The sequence below is a fragment of the Channa argus genome, chromosome 6, assembly GCF_033026475.1.
Source record: "Channa argus isolate prfri chromosome 6, Channa argus male v1.0, whole genome shotgun sequence".
NCBI lineage: Eukaryota > Metazoa > Chordata > Actinopteri > Anabantiformes > Channidae > Channa > Channa argus.
In genome coordinates, this window is record NC_090202.1 from 5,712,853 (window position 1) to 5,729,615 (window position 16,763).

A 16,763-nucleotide genomic window follows, 5' to 3' on the forward strand; every position below is an offset into this window, starting at 1 on the left:
TAGGATGGATCCAAACAGGGATCAATATTTAATCCGTTCTCATTCAGCTGTAGTAGAATTGTCTGTAGAGCCTTTTCATCTGCACACCTCTCCTTTTATTGGGTCAATTTCTGTTCCTCTCTCTCGTAGATAAGTTACGAAATCTCTCAGTTGGTTTTGTGATAACAGATGCAATGTGTCATCCTGTTGTGTGAGCGTGTGTCTGACTGGGCTGTAAGCCACTAGAAATGGCCATGCCGCCGCTGAACGATGGGATTGTCGGCTTTCCATGGGGGCGCTTTCTAGGTTGGGTCATTTTTTGGGAGAGAGCTGCTCGATACCACTAAGCTTTATAAAGCAGATATTGACGGGAAGTCAGACCTTTGAATGGAAGCACAAGAATTGAAAGCAGAAAAGCAGATGGATTGTTAGAATCCCCCCAACAGCAGCACAAATCTGCTGCAGTCGGAAAAAAAAAAAATCGGCCTCTCCTCAGGAAGCTGGTTTAGATCATTGAGTCGCGCTAACAAAAAGATGATTTTGTCAGTTTGCTCCAATATCAGACAAATGTCTCACTTATCACTGAATTCAGGAGCATCCCAGCCTGTGTGCTGATCTCACAAATGATGAGATGAATGAATCGCTCTTCTATTTCCTCTGTCTTTTCTACAATCTGCGGATCACGGCTGTTTGCTGCAGATTGGCAGCTACACTGCATTCCTGCTCAGTATGCATTAAATGCTTTTCATATCGGCTGATTTAAAATCTGCGTGCTGTAAAAGTATTTGTCGTATATGCCCTAGTCATGGTGTGTTAGACACAATTATGTAACGTAACAAATGGTATAATGCACTGAATAAACGACACATTGTGTCCATAATTGCGACAGCAGTTTAAATTTGGTTAAACTTAGAGACTCCAAACTCCAAAACTGACCAGCTCACTCAATAAGCCACAGGACGTGTTGGCTCTGAAACTTATAATAAAGCCACATTTCAGATTTCTTACGTCATGGCACTGCTCTAACCCACTGAATATAATCTTTAGTATATGAATTCCGGTCTCCGGTCCGGAGATTTTCTTAGTGTGATGATGGTCAAATTCTGGCCTTAGTGGCTGTACATTTATTTCAATTTGTATTTGTAGTTTTTTGTAGTTCCAGGGCAGATGTTTATTCGATAGTTTGATATGAACATTATAGGACTGTACATTGGGAAACTGACACTTCTTTCAAACATATTTAAAAGACTGCAACCAACAAATATTGTCTTCCACATTTATATTGTACAGATCTTCAGTTAAACACTAGAACAACAGGAAAGGGTAACCTAACTAACAGTGGATGTAAACTGAGGACATTTCCTCTGCTGCTGTTATTGTAACAGAAAGGAGCTGTCATCTGTTTTAGTGGAATAATCCGTCTTTGCGATTGATTTCTTTGTACGTAGCTCGCAAAATACCACTGAAGACGAAGAGTTACAGAAACTACCCTGTTGGACCCAGTTTGGAAAGAAAAAATACTGATTTCAAAATATTGTCAATGCTTTACAAAATCATGGATAGTAGTGTTTCACAGCAGGTATTCTTTTCTTTGAAAGCTTCATTTAATTTCACTCTGTGAACACCGAGCTGATGTAACTTTATGTTTTTCTTTCAACAGAGTCCTCCTTGGTCTTCTTTCTTTATTGCTGCATTTGCTCAAAAAGCAATATTGCAAGGTTTGCAACCAGGCACTGATGTACCTTGACCTTGGAGATTAGTGGTGCACACAATGTATCAAACAGCAGAGTGATTACTTTTCTCTATCTTAATATGCTGAATGACTAATTACAACATCAAAGATGTGTAATGCTAATGAGAGGAAACAGCTTTTTTGAAAAATCAATATGATCTCTCTGGAAGTTCTTCATTGCTCTTTGTCTGCCATTTACATTGGATGTTCCTCTTGCGGTCATCAATTTATTAATATTTGCAGCTGTGTTTGTATAATATTTTCCACATCAAGCTGCTTGGAGATGGTCTTGGAGTCTTTACCTTTGATACGCTTGTCTATTTCCTTTCTGATCTCCTCAGACAACTCACTGTTATCTCTGGTCCCTATTACAATGATGCAGTTACTTACACTTATTTCTCGGGGTAGCATTTTGTTGGGGCCATTTTTGGATATCTTTGTAGAATAAGCAGTAATTTGTCTCTTTTCACACTTTTCTGGCATTACTTAATGTCATAGCAAAGGCATCCACCCATATCTAAACATGATCCAGAAGCGCAGGCGTTTTCTCTGGGCTAAGGCTCATTTAAAATGGACTGTGGCGAAGTGGGAAAACTGTTCTGTGGTCGGACGAATGAAAATTTGAAGTTCTTTTTGGAAAACTGGGACGCCATGTCATCCGGACTAAAGAGGACAGGGACAACCCAAGTTGTTATCAGCGCTCAGTTCAGAAGCCTGCATCTCTGATGGTATGGGGTTGCATGAGTGGGTGTGGCGTGGGCAGCTTCCACATCTGGAAAGGCTCCATCAATGCTGAAAGGTACATCCAAGTTCTAGAACAACATATGCTCCCATCCAGATGTCGTCTCTTTCGGGGGAGAACTTGCATTTTCCAGCATGACAATGCCAGACCACATACTGCATCAATTACAACATCATGGCTGCGTAGAAGAAGGATGCGGGTATTGAAATGATCGGCCTGCAGTCCCAATCCTTCACCCATAGAAAACATTTCGCGCATCATAAAGAGGAAGATGTGAAAAAAGGAGACCTAAGACCGTTGAGCAATTAGAAGCCTGTATGAGACAAGAATGGGACAACATTCCTATTCCTAAACTTGAGCAACTTGTCTCCTCAGTCCCCAGACGTTTGCAGACTGTTATAAAAAGAGGAGGGGATGCCACACAGTGGTAAACATGGCCTTGTCCCAACTTTTTTAAGATGTGTTGATGCCACAAAATTTAAAATCAACTTATTTTCCCCTTAAAATCGGGTTTGTATAAATAAAACAATTTAATTTCATCACGGTTTGGGTTGAACACAGCAAGGATTTAGTGAGCTATAAGGGCACCTACAAATTCGCCCATTTCTTTATATCAATTCAAACTGGTGACAACAGACCAACCCAAAGTTGTCACCTCTTGAGCCATGGCACTAGCTGAAAGTTATTTTAGAAAGTAAATAGTGCCGTGACCCAGTTCTTTATTGGTGACACTGATGATGTAAATACTAAGCCAGTCACATTGCGTGAGCTGGAAGGAAATGTACTTTATAGCTGTCAAATCATATGTAATAAAATGTCAATTGTGGGGCTTCTTAAAAAAAGATTTAAAAAAAAAACACATAAAGAAGGATGACTTTCTTCAGCTTGCTGCCACCTTTTCCCTCATCAGCAGGATTTGCACCCTGAACTCCTTTACTAGGTTTTTGGAGGACCTTTTCAGATGAAAGAATACCTACCTCCATTGATTTCCTGTTACTTTGTGACCAAAATAGTGCAGTGAGCTGAGTCCCCTGTGTGCACTGAAGCTCTTCGAGACAAGCAGGCGGTTGGAGGCAGGCTGTAGGCTGGGAATGGAGTAGAAGGGATCTGACAGGGCGTGAGTCTGTGAGAGCCTCCCATGACAGTCAGTCCCAGACAAGGAGGCCAAATAAACAACGAGTGAGCAAGCAAGCAAAGCACAGAGAGAGAGAGAGAGAGAGAAAATAGAAACAGAGATAGGAGAGCGCTCAGGAATAAGATGACACAGTGTGCAGAGGCTTCCGGAGAGGGTAATGAGTTTGGCCAGGTTCCCGTGATATGCTGCACTGCCCACAGAGAGGTAGAGATGCTTCTAGTTATTACAGTTTGGTTAAGAAATATCAACCCTCTCATCTTTTGCATCTTAAAAAGAAACCAGTTTTTTTTTTTTTTTTTTTTGTGCATCTAAATCCATTTACATGTGATGGTTATACAAACTGCAGAGGAGAAACATTCCCACTGCTGCTGTTTATTGTCAGTGTTGACTTCTGTATCTAATGGTTATGCTGTTTCAGCCTATGGCTCCATAAAACCATCATCCAGTTTCGAGTAGGAATGAAGAGAGATGAAAAGCCATTACTAATATTGACTATATTCACAGATCAATATCTATTTTCTCCTTCTGTTATCTGTGCTTACGGCTGAAGTGGCCCCTTCAGTGACCATTTCTTACCCCTCTTTTCTCTCTTTATATTTCCCTTTTCCTCCCTTCCTGCCACCTGCTCCTGTCTTTTACTCACCCAATACAGAGGGTCTCTACCAGCTGGGAGGTCCACGCTGTGCCCCTCAGAGCAGCATTGAAGGGCTGGAAGATACAGAGGTAGGATTATTACAAACATATTCACAAGCAGCTGTAATCCCCCACTTTCAGTATCTCTTATTATATGTCACTTTTTCAACCTCAACCCTTTTACAGAGGAAATGTAAGACTCATGTTCTGCTGCTTGCGGTGCATGGGGGGAACATCTTGGACACAGCAGGCGGAGACCCCAGCACAAAGGCTGGCGACGTGGCCACCCTGGCCTCGGTGATGGAGAAGGTAACAAGGGTGCATTTCCAGGCTTTTGCGGAACATGTGAGGATCAAACTGGTGCCATGTCCGGCCGTATGTGCTGAAGCCTTCTCCCTGGTGTCCAAGTGAGTGCTACTAGTCTCATTTAAAATGGTCTGTTTTCTTAAAATCCAGATTTATTTAGTATAGTTGGCCACATACAACATTTAAGGACTGCAACCTGACGCAATCACTGATTCACAGATTGTGGTTCATTTTACACCTGCTGTTTTTGACATTGCATTTGCTCAAGACCCATTAAACGGAAACATGTAAATGGAATAATTGATTGATAGTTTCATTAAGCCTGTTATTTAAGATGCCATTGCACTTAATAATATGGACATAATTTGCACTATTTTCATACACAACCCTAATTACTACAAGCAGGACAGCAGGACGTTACTGCTGAAGGAGGCATTTGAAGAATCTGCCCAGTGTGACTGCATCACTGCAGGAATTAACATAGAGCCATAAATGCCTCGTCGGCCGAGGTGATGAAGGTTGAGAGAAAATAATGAGAAAATGTATTGACCAAAGACCCCTTAACAGATCCCCCGTTAATCAGTATGCCGGTGACATTTTTCAGTCTCCGCAAGCATGTGGAATATTTAACTCCTAACCTTTTTAAATGATGTTGTTTTAAATGGGTTATTTGCCCCTGAAGTTCTGGAGTTGGCTCCCTACTAGACCAAATAAACTCCTAAATGACATACTACGTATTGGCCTCTACAAAGCATGTGTGAAATGGTTTAATTAATGTTTTAATTCACTTAATTTACTTTCTATTCAGGTTTCATTTGTGATATCACTTTTAAAGTGGAGGTTAATTGTGAATGTTGTGGTAGTAGTTCATTGATGAACAGCAGTCAGAAGATGCAGCTTCCCTTATAAACTATACTGTATTTTCTCCATTCAAACACTCGGGTGTTTTTGTAAAGTAATGAATCGTTGGCTTGTAATACAGACAGTAAAAACATGCCTGTGTTAACATGTTTGCTCTCTTTCGAGTCTCGGCTTGATGCCTCTGCAGAGAGCTCCTCGAAGCGTAACTAATTATTTCATTTCACATTTTGTGTCACATACTCCACTGGTCACCAGTTTTATCTTTGACAGCGTCACTTAGTTTTCAGTGCTCTCCAATTATACGCTGAGGATGTTTTGCTCTGAATTGTCACTAATCACAGTGGCTGAGAGAATGCTACTGGTAGTCAAGTCGAGACCTGTGTCTTGTTCTGTGACTGACGAGGTGACTGGAAGCAGGAGATTTGAGTGCTTTAGCTGTTTGGCAGCTTGACGTCTTGGCTTCCACCACATCTGATGATAAAATATTAAACCTACAGCTTCCACGCCAGTCGAGCAAAACTGTATACTGCTGCATGTCTTCTTTATTCATGTGGACATGTGCACACACATGCTGTAATCAAATGCACAGTTGTCATTAAAGGATGCTTGTATTTTGGCTTCAAAAAAAGTTTATTCATATTGAAATAGTGTGTCATAAAAGACCAAAGCTCATTTATTAGGAGATAAGTGGATAAATATTTAAATAGCACTGAAATTAATAAAAGAATTAATGCACAAACCAAAAAAAATAGAAACAGGTTTAGCAGTGTGTAATCAATAGATTCTGAACCCAATTCACTTTCCTGCATGAAGTTGGATCATTCCATCAGTGGATTATTTTATGTGTAGCAGGATTTTGTTAACACGCCTTGTGTTATCTTTGACACCCCAATAAGTGGCATATAGTGAAAGGATGGATTTCATATTTGAAAAGAAATTAGTCATGCATCAACTATAAGAGTAGTGGCAAAAGGAAAACAAAGTGAATAGAAATTGGAGGATAACGTTTCGAAAAGTGGTGCTACACACATCAAAGCTGTCACATAATGTGTTTTTTGAACAAGAAGGTTGATTCCAATGACAGAATGGAGGTGCTGTACATGCAGAAAAAGTATAAAAGCTGCGAATGTGATATAGCTGCTGGATATCAGGGATGTGTCAAGAAGCATTCGCCTCATGTGCTTAGCTTTTGGTACTATTGATGTTACAAAGCTTGGAAATTAATATATTTGTAGGGAAAGACTTGTCCTTCCAGTATATTTCTTGTTACTGACCAGATTCTTTGAAAGCTCCCTCAGATCACATTTAAACATTTTTTTGTAACTATATGACTGAAAAATATTTGATTGACTCATATTGGATGTAAGTGTATCTATGAAAAGCCATTTAAAATTTCTTAATAATGAAATATTGCTATATTAAGTTTAATACTAGGTTGATCCATTTGGTTACATTTTTTAAAGAACTTCAAAGATACCTACAACCCCAATTTAAAAAAAAATGGGACGATGTGTAAAATGTAAATAAAAACAATGCAACGATGCAAAAATTTTTGAGATATGTTACTGCCATTAAATTCAAAATGAGCTACTATTTTTCACTCATATCTTACAACATATGATACACAATGTTTATGTTCTATTGTGAATAAATCATGGGTTGCATTTTACACATCATCCCAACATTTTTTGAATTGGGCTTGTACAATATAGTATATTTCCTTTGAACAAAAACCCTGGAATTACTGGATTCCCACTCAGAAATATCACCTGGACCTCACTTTGATTTTAGAATTCAACTTGAGAAGGTGAAATAAACTCAACAAGCCCAACCTCATAATCCTGGGTGGTTGCCCCATTCAAGTCAACGTTACTTTGTAAAAAACTGTTTAGTTGCACCTTTCTCGTCTTTGTGCCTCATCAAACCCCATCATTATACACATAGCACTGTCCAATGTCTATCTGTGGTCGGTCTTTATGTGCACAATATACTGTGCAATGTGTTATTAGAAACAGGTCTTTCTAACAATGGAATGAACTGAGCGCACAGCGGAACACAGGACAATATGAAACGAGAGGGAAGTACTAAGACCCTAATAACTAAAGAAAAAAATACAAAACGGCTCCATTAGTCTACAAAGCATTAATTCTAACTAATAACAAGAATAGCACAAAAATAATTTAATCTAAAAATCTAAACCACATACTGTATCCAAACAAACCCAAATGACCCTCTTCGTCCTGTCAGAGCCTTTAGTTTGGTCCTTGGCTTTGGCCTCTGCATTAAACCAGGCTCGGCCCTCGGTCACATCTGTTGTTACACCGGGAAGGAGAAGTCAGACAGGTACTGCAACTCAAAAGACAAAGAGAAATGAATTAGTATGACAAACAGACAAAAATGTGACTTAAAAGTGTTAACTAAATTTGTGCAAATGGGGCTTTGTTCAAAATCCTAATGGACTAAATTCTAATCTAAAGTAACTTTGACTGTGTTTTATCTAACCCCGAAATAAAGCGTCTGCTAATAAATAGAACTAAACATGTGAAAATGCTGTGGGTGAATCTATGAGACACAAACATTTGTCTGGCTGTAGATCCTGTGATCACACACCAGCCTGGTGAAGATTTTGTGTTGTTGTCGCTGTTAAAACAATGAGAAGCGAGTACGTGTTGCAGCTTTCCAGTGCAATTAGACAAAGCCAACTTACGCCCCAATGACTCCAGGTCCTTAACATCCCCTCACATGTGCACTCAGTAGGCAGTCATTCACACCCACACGGCAACAAGCATAACAAAACCGCATTTTTGTCACTTAAGAGTGTTTGCACTAATAGCAGTGTTGTATTTGTGGCCGTGCAGAGACTCATTTATGTGCATGCCAACATAAGCATCAGAGGAACAGGCAGCCGTGCCGGAAGACATTGCTGCCGTGTGGCTGATTTACTTTCATTCTGGGTATAACAGCTTGCCTGAAAATTGTACCGTGGAGTGGAGGTGGCAAAACCTCTCAGCGCCTCAAAGACAAACTTTCACATAAACAAACTACGTTGGAATCAGTGCTTGCTAAATTCCCTATGTACTCTAGGATGTAGCCATAGTGAACGGACACGTTCTGCAGGTTGTCTTGTCCTGATTTCTGCCTGTGTGGAAGTCTTGCTTTGGCTTAGACGGGCTCAGAGAGCTCATTACTAGCTCTGCTGCTAATGAACATACCTGGCAGCGCTGGCTAGGAGCTGGGTGTCAAGACAACAAATACGAGCAAGCCATAAACACACTCACACAACTACATCCCACACAGAAACACTTGGAAAAGAGGGCTGAATGTGTTTTATAGCACCATAGCACGTCCAATTAACAGCAGCAGTGAAGGGGCTCCAAGCCAACCCACTGCGTCTGTCACAGTTTAAAGAAAAAGAAACATTTCAGCTACAGGAAGTCAGAGAAAACTAATTCACTGATGACTGAATTAGTTTTCTCTGACTTCCTGTAGCTGGATTCTCTCGTGGTAAAGCAGGTGAGGAGGATGACGACCACCCCTCTGGTTGGTCAGTAAGTGACGGAGATATGGGCTTAATATTGTGGCCATTGATAGCTGAGGGCGTGCCTCTACTATTTCTGGGCCCTTCCCTTTATTTAAGGACTTTGCAAAGGGCCAGCGGTGCTCATGGTAATTCTCCAAACTTTGTGCAGTGCCATGCCGGCTATTAAGAAACAAAGGAGTAAGCAGGACTCACACGGAGTTCAGCATTTCAGTTTGATGTCAGATTGTAAGGGGCAAGAGTGTGGCGGGGCCAGCATAAAATAATCTGTCTCAAGGTTAGTCTGCATGAAATGAGGCTGATTCGAGTTTGAATTGGCTCACTCAACCTTATCTTCTCCCCACTGTTGGTGATGGATCTCTCCCTCATCATATTACTATGAAAATTTGCGGAAAACGTCTGTACACCAGGATCGTATTGCAATTCCCCTGTCTTCAGGTGTCACTGAGTGGTAATCACAGTTTAAGCCATAAAGGGGTCTCTTAGTTCACAGATGAAAGATGTTAAAGCCAATCTGGAGTCAGCTGATGCCACTAGCATCAAATTAGGCCATTTCTGTTATGTTACTACAGTAAGTGTCCCAAGATGTGCACCATAGTGACACTGCAGTATGACCTTAGTTCAGATTACTTGCATTTTACTAATGAGCGCAGTGAGCTGGGAATGGGAGCGAATGACTCATGCGTTGGAATAATGTGGGCAGAGTCATCAATGTGATGCGAAGCACGCTCCTCTGCCACTCGGCGCTTTCCCGATGTGCCACTTCTGAGGAACAAAAGAGCTTCCTAAAATTACCTGCTATCTCTGCTTTGCTCCGTGCCAGTCGAGTCACGTCAAGTTCGTCATGGCTGTAGCCTTTCAGATGACATTTGTGGATGAACACGCGCTGCTAATTAAGAATCAAAACCTACAGCCAGAACTGCAGAACGCCATCTGTCTCGGAACAAAAAAAAATACAGTGCTTTCCAGTTTTGCTCTGTCGAAAGCCTGTGCCTGTGTAGCATAGCCGCCACTGCATTGATCAGCACCATTTATGAGGAAATTATAGTTTGGATTATTAAGATAAATTATAGCCATTAAATGCAGATGGGATCTGGATGGTTTGGTGGAGCAGCACATGTTTGTATAGACAAAGATGCTAATGATTCATCTCAAATTAATTAGGATCACTGATTCTCAGCTGAGAATAACCTGCAACCTCGAGGACGTTACACCTTTCAGAATGCCAGACACACAGTCACACAGAAAAACAAATCATTATGTGCACGCTTTCGAATGTAAAACAATAGCTGCTCTGTGACAATACTACTAACAAGCAATCAAGTAATTATGCAACACAATTAATGAGCGTCTCACCTGACATTTGTCGAGCAGTGCTGCAGGTGTTGAACCTCTGTTCCTGTCTTGTGACTTCTGAACTCTGTTCAAATGTAGAACTCTGTTTGGCATATTAAGTGGAGCAGTTTTCTGGAGTGTGTTTTTGGGAGAGTGTGTGAACAGCAGTTGTTAACAAGACTCTAATAAGATCAAGGTTGGGCGACTATAAAGCTTGGTCCAAAGCCCTCAGTAGTACTTAGAGGGGCTGCTGGGATTTGTCATTTGAGTTCCAAAACTCAATAAACCCCCCAATAAACAAATCCTTGTGGTTTAAATTACAAGGTGACCTACCGTAAGACATTGCTTTGTCTGAGCTCAATATTTCACACAGCAGCTTGTGTAAAAGCAGGGATTTGTTGTTATGCAAATAACTGCAGTGTTGCTTCAGTGGTAAAGAATATATTACAAAAGAGCTCACATATCTTCATAGGAGCATTTTAAAGAATTTAAAAATGAAAACGCAGTTCAAGCATTCACGATTCACGATGCTGTGATGCAACTGGTCTTCAAACGCACTCATCAAACGATGAAAAGCTGTAACTAAGAAACAGCGTATAACTCATGCACCCTGTGACATTTAAAAAAAAAAAGGTCACAGGGTTGTACTTCATATCATTTTACAGCTACAAGCAAAGTGTAGGGACAATTATGATTACCAAATATTGTGATTTACTGAAGAGCATATTTTTAATAATTCACAGCGACTGGGTGCACCCAAGTAGGAAGTGGGTTGCAAGTTTAGCTTTAAATCTTAGTGTTAATGAGTGATGGTAAAATATATCAAAGTTACACTATGTCGAGTCTGAAAAATTGCTCTCCGTCACTAATCTTTGGAAGGTTTTTGCAGATTTTCTTGAGACAAGGTGCCACTTTATTACATACAGTTGGAGCAGAGCTCACACAAACTCCCTTCCTTCAGCCTGCTGTGGACATCAAAAGACAGGAGACATTTGGAAGTCAGCTATTGCCTTTGACTCCCCCACATGTTTTTCATTCCCGCATTGATTGATATTTTGGTGGCTTGCTTCTGTGAATTCAACTTTCCCCAGCTGGGAGATGAGGCACAGTATGGGGTGTGTCAGTTGCAATCAAGGGCACAGAGCAACATCTGTTTTAAGTATCACCTGTGTTACTCCTCAGAGTAGGTCAGATGTACAAATCACAGGCCTGTTCTGTGCATTTTAATGTGACTTTCCCTGTTGTGGGTAATAAGCTTGCTAGTTTGATTTTCACATGTTCTTGTCAAGCAGAATAGGTTCACTTTAACATTTTCCAAACTATTTGTGGCTGAACTAAACGATTACCCTCTAACACTGATCTGTCACATTTTCCTCCAATGTGATGGCACTGTGGGGATTACAGAAGTGGCTTCATCCGCTGTAGATTGACTACTGTACACTGTGTTGCTAGGAGCACAGCATCCCATCTTTTCTCTCCTTCCTCCCCACAGGTTTTCCCAAAACATGAAGTATTGTGGCTTGTAATCGCTACATAACTTTGCCATGGCTCCTGTAAAATGTGGTAGTGCACAATCAGAGCTGTTGGTAATAAGGCTGGATGTTCAGAAGTCCTCATGGTTATTTGCATAATTAAAAATCTTGAAAACAGGAAGAGAAACATCGCTGCGGAGTCCGTTTAGACTAATATACTGTAAAATGGAACATTCACAGTTAATTAAAGAACATTAAGTTGCCTCGTTCCCAATTGTTCACAGACAGTAGCAAATATTTTCTTGCATAGAGGGTACACAGCCTTAATTTGTCCCTGTCTGAGGTATCACAACCATGGCAACACAATGTTTGACTCTAATTAAACAAAGTTCTGAAGCCCCCTGAGACACAAAATGGCTGCTTGGCGTTACTAGACTTAAAAATAAATCACTGAAGACCAATTAGCAGAACAACATAAACATCTCCCGTGTTTGATGAAATGCTTATGAAGAGCAGCTGGTTGGCGGAATGGGCCAAACTTTGGCACGTTCATTCACGAGTGCACTGCTGAATACACTGCAGAATGGAGACAGACATGAGGGATAGAAAAACAATGCACCTTCAAACAATTTTATTTCCATGCTGTCTCTTGTTACTTTCAAGTAGCAGTATTAGTAGTAGTAGTAGTAATAGTACCAGTGGTGTCTTATGTGTTCAAAGTACCTTTTGAATCCTCCAGACATACACAAATCATGCAAGGAAATCTGTGAAGAATGATGTCATCAGGCCCTGAGCTTGACAACCTGTCCAGGGTGTACCCTACCCCCAGCCCCCCTGTGACCCTACATGCAAGAGGGGCTGGAGCCATTTGAGGTTAAAAATGAATGTATTAATCAGTTTGTATTATCAGTCCACCAGAACTGGCTTGCTCAAACTAGCTTTGTAGGACATTGGGTTAAATGTTTACCATACATGTACAGTCAACTTACCCCTGATCATGTCCATAGTAATTAAACAATGAGTCGACAAGCTCGCTGAGCTGTCATTACAATTATTCTGAAAGTTTTACTTGTTCAACATCTGTGCTGAAAAACTAGTTTTATTGTTTTTTTTACTCTGTTTCATTGTACATACAATACCATGTCAAGTGTAGCAATCTACAGTCAAAAAGAGAATCTGCCAGTGTGAGCACAGACATTGGCCAATTGACATTTTCTTTATCAGCCAAACCATCAATAAATGTCATAATCCACATTTGGCTCCGAGTCTGCATTGTCTCCGTGTGTGGTCTGCAGAGTGTGATGTGTTGTGCAGATTCATTGCTTTTTTCATAGTGTTTTTTTACTGGTAAGAATAATTCAAATTGTACATTCCAGTCATATCCTTAACAGAGAAGTGGTTTAAAGGCTGAGCTTGAACATAATCTATTTCTCTAATCAAATATTTAAACTGACATAAAATTAGTGTTGATCTAGTAATCTAAGCAGTATGTGGGAAAACAGTGTACTTCATAAAATGTTATGTAATTATAAAATACTTTGAATGTCAGTGCTACAGTACACAAAAACTGTGATCCTCACACAGAGATCATGCCCTTCTGTGTAGTGAGGCATCCATGGGCATAGTTTAACCTTGGTGTGGGATTCCTGAATCTTTCAGTAATCAGAGGATTTGATGGTTAGCACAGGTGCTCAAGGAGACGGTGTGGTCAGATTTTTCCTTTTCCCCCACAAAGTCGTGTGACAGGTGTTGCTTGCTCCATGTGCGCATTGTCCACGTTGACGGACGCAGGCAAAAATACATATGCATGCATCCATTCATTTCACAGCCTGTGCTGTCATTGCTGTTACCTGTGCAGGTGTGTTTACATTTCATTCCTTCCTTTTTGCCTTATCTCACTTGTGCACAATACATACAGTACACACTGCCATTGTGGAGAAGCCTGGCGTTAAATCAGATAAAGTGCATCCTTCGCAGACTGGATGAGACATTAATAGATTTAGGATAGTCACAAAGGGAACAATGTGAATTGTCTCCAACCGTCATTTAGTTTGATATTACTGTTCAAAAGATACTGGCATCTTATCAAATTCTAAAGAAACATACAACAATGGTTCTTATAATAGCAGACGCTGTTTCTTCAAATCCTTCCCCTTCAACCGTCAATCTATCCTTTACCGTTTCCTTGCTTCCTTCTGTCCTCCCCACTGTACCATCGTACTCTTCCAGTCTGAACCCGTACAGCTACGACGAGAGCTGTGTGTCAAGCAGTGTGGACCACTTGCCGCTGGCGGCCCTCCCGCTCCTGGCGATCGTCTCGCCACGCTACCAGGATGCCGTGGCGACTGTGATCACCCGAGCCAACGAGGTCTACCACAGCTTCCTCCAGTCTGAGGACGGCCAGGGGTTCACGGGTCAGGTATGTCACACCTTCGTCTGGTTAGAGAGGAGAAGAGAGAAAATTGGAAGAGAGGAGAAACTCCTACACTCTAGTCTCTCATAACCGAGTAATGAGGTTCAGACAGTTTAATAGAAATCAGTAATGGTCAGAGGAAATAAAGATTGCTTTGGCTGTGGAAACTGTTCGAGCTTGAATCCTCAGAGGGCTCCAAGGTTCACTCAGCCACATTTCACAATCTTGTATCTAACAACCATTAGGCTCTTAGTAACAAGATCTAATTTCAAATTAATGTAATGATCTGTGAGAAGACAATTCACAATTAAGTTACATTTAACAGCACTTTCTATTTTTTTTTTTCTATTTTTCACTCTCTATTCCAAATGTAATTACAAAGTCAGGTCAACAAGTGTAATGACAGTCACACAAAAGATTGCTGTTTTTCTGCTATTTATGTGTTTTCTATTAACTGCCATGTTTGAGCTGCTGCTGTGTTAGTTTAGAGTGAAAGCCCTTTCAGGCTTTGATGGCACATGAATGAGAGCCACTCGTCAATAAACTCTTGATTACCTATCATCATATTCCCTCGCAATGGATAAAAGGATACTATTTATATTTGTTCTCATTTTCATAATTGCCATTCCTGCTTCTTAAGTGCCTACCGTTTTATTTGCCCATTATAAATTTTTATAAATTCGATCACTCTACAGTATTTTCTCTACAGATTAATGTACTTCATATTTTAATAGTTTATTGGCTGGACATCGATTGACACTTACGACTGCATAATTTTACTTGTGGGAATTAAGTTAGCAGTAGCATGAGACTTCCAATGAATCCGCTCTGCTCGATCCATTCCTCCTTATCTCTGCTGCCTTTTGCTTCACCCAGCTTTTCAGGTGTAAGTCTTATTATAACACATAACTCATTCACTGGGATTTTTCTAACCATATTTTCAGAATTAAACAGTTAAACGCAATATTATTTGTTGTTTTGTCTGAGTTTGAACCACCCCGCTCCGTCCTTTTTGCATTAAAAGCTGTGCTCGGTATAGATGCAGTGTCACGTTAGGTTTACACAAGTCTGTACATCCTGCACAAGTTATGCTTCCTGTGAAGACACGAGATACTTTAGCGGAAATATTTCCACTAATTAAAGTAAGCACGAAGAAGACGTGACATATTTTAGCTTTAACTGTAAGCCACAAATAGATTTTGAGAATACATCATGTACTGTATAGTTGAATTTAGCTGCACGCATGGTTAGTCATTTGTATGCAGTTTGTTAACAAGTGAAAACTTCTTTTTAATATGATACCTACACTATTTTTAACTAGCTTAGGGGCTGACTTGAATAGATTTTCCTGCTGTGTTGCTATGTAGTGAAAGCTTTGCCAGTGTGTTGTTGTGAGGGATAAAGAGGGGAGGCAAACAAAAAAGAGTTTTTCTCAGCCCTCCAGCAGCAAACGTCCACAGCAGCACCACTAACTCTGGTTACTGCAGACATCATAATCTCAATCAAAAATAATTAAACTTATTGCAGGTATGTCTGATGGGTGACTGCGTGGGAGGTGTGCTTTGCTTTGACGCCTTGTGCTTCAGCAACCAACAAAGACCTGGAAGCCCCAACAACAGCAGCAGGAACAACAGCACTGAGAGCCTGAAGGTAAGAGCTCATTGTAACATGATGGTGAGAAATTATTACCAGCTGGTAGAAGAAAAATTGAGAAGAGATACATGATTAAGGGATAACTGCTAACGATGATTACACGCCTGTGTAATCTTGTCTTCATTAGTGGAATTTATGACTACAAGTAAATATGCTCCAATGGCAGTGTCCTTGGGAAAGAGTCCTTGTCCTTTATAGACATAAAAAGCGATTGTCAAACACCAAACTGACCTGCTGTTTTTGATGAGTTAAAAAGTACAACACATCTTTCAAGATTTGGTGGTTTTCAACTGCTGGAAGTAAAAAACAAAGTGGAGGTCAATTTTTTTATGTGATCACCATTTTCGTCATGTAATGGTACCATATATAAATGCTTCTTACAATATTACGATTTGATACAAAAATGATTTAGCTACAATACAATACAGTAGGATATAGTTATAATATATAATTATTATAATTTCTATAAAGTGTTTACATTTTTGCAGCGGTGGAATTAAATTCACTCAATTTAACTACAATTTTTAAGTAGCTGTAGTGTTTCAATTTCGGCAACTACAATTTGTACAATATCGTAGTATTTACTTTGCTACATTTACAGTATTTGACTGCTTTAGTTATTATTCAGAGGTGTAGTCTTAATTCAAAGTATTAATAAGCTTATATTATGATAAATCATTTTATGGCGTTATTTTTTTTACTAAGCATTAATCTCCTATCACTATATAAAGTAATTAAATTTGGCTCCACCTTTACAACAGTGATGTTGCTTTGAATGAGATACTTTAAGTATAATTTGAACTTACTACTTTTTCTTCACTGTGGTAATTAAATGATACTTCAACTTATGTAGAAGATCAAAATACTTTACCAAACACTGATATAACAGTAAACAGTGGAAACTTTTGCCCTTTACTGTGTCAACCTGCTGCTCCACTTTGTTCCACAGTCACTAAAAATCTGC

At 40.0% G+C, this 16,763-nt stretch overlaps 1 protein-coding gene across 4 annotated transcripts in view; it reads left to right on the top strand.

The window, feature by feature from the left end:
- pitpnm3 (PITPNM family member 3) overlaps positions 1-16,763 on the top strand; it is a 107,694-nt gene that overhangs the window by 54,791 nt on the left and 36,140 nt on the right. For all 4 annotated transcript variants that reach the window (XM_067508100.1, XM_067508098.1, XM_067508101.1 and 1 more), the window contains 4 exons: positions 4,241-4,311; positions 4,408-4,628; positions 13,963-14,152; positions 15,674-15,796. In XM_067508100.1, the coding sequence (XP_067364201.1) occupies positions 4,241-4,311; positions 4,408-4,628; positions 13,963-14,152; positions 15,674-15,796 (605 nt within the window). The remainder of the gene's footprint in view (positions 1-4,240; positions 4,312-4,407; positions 4,629-13,962; positions 14,153-15,673; positions 15,797-16,763) is intronic.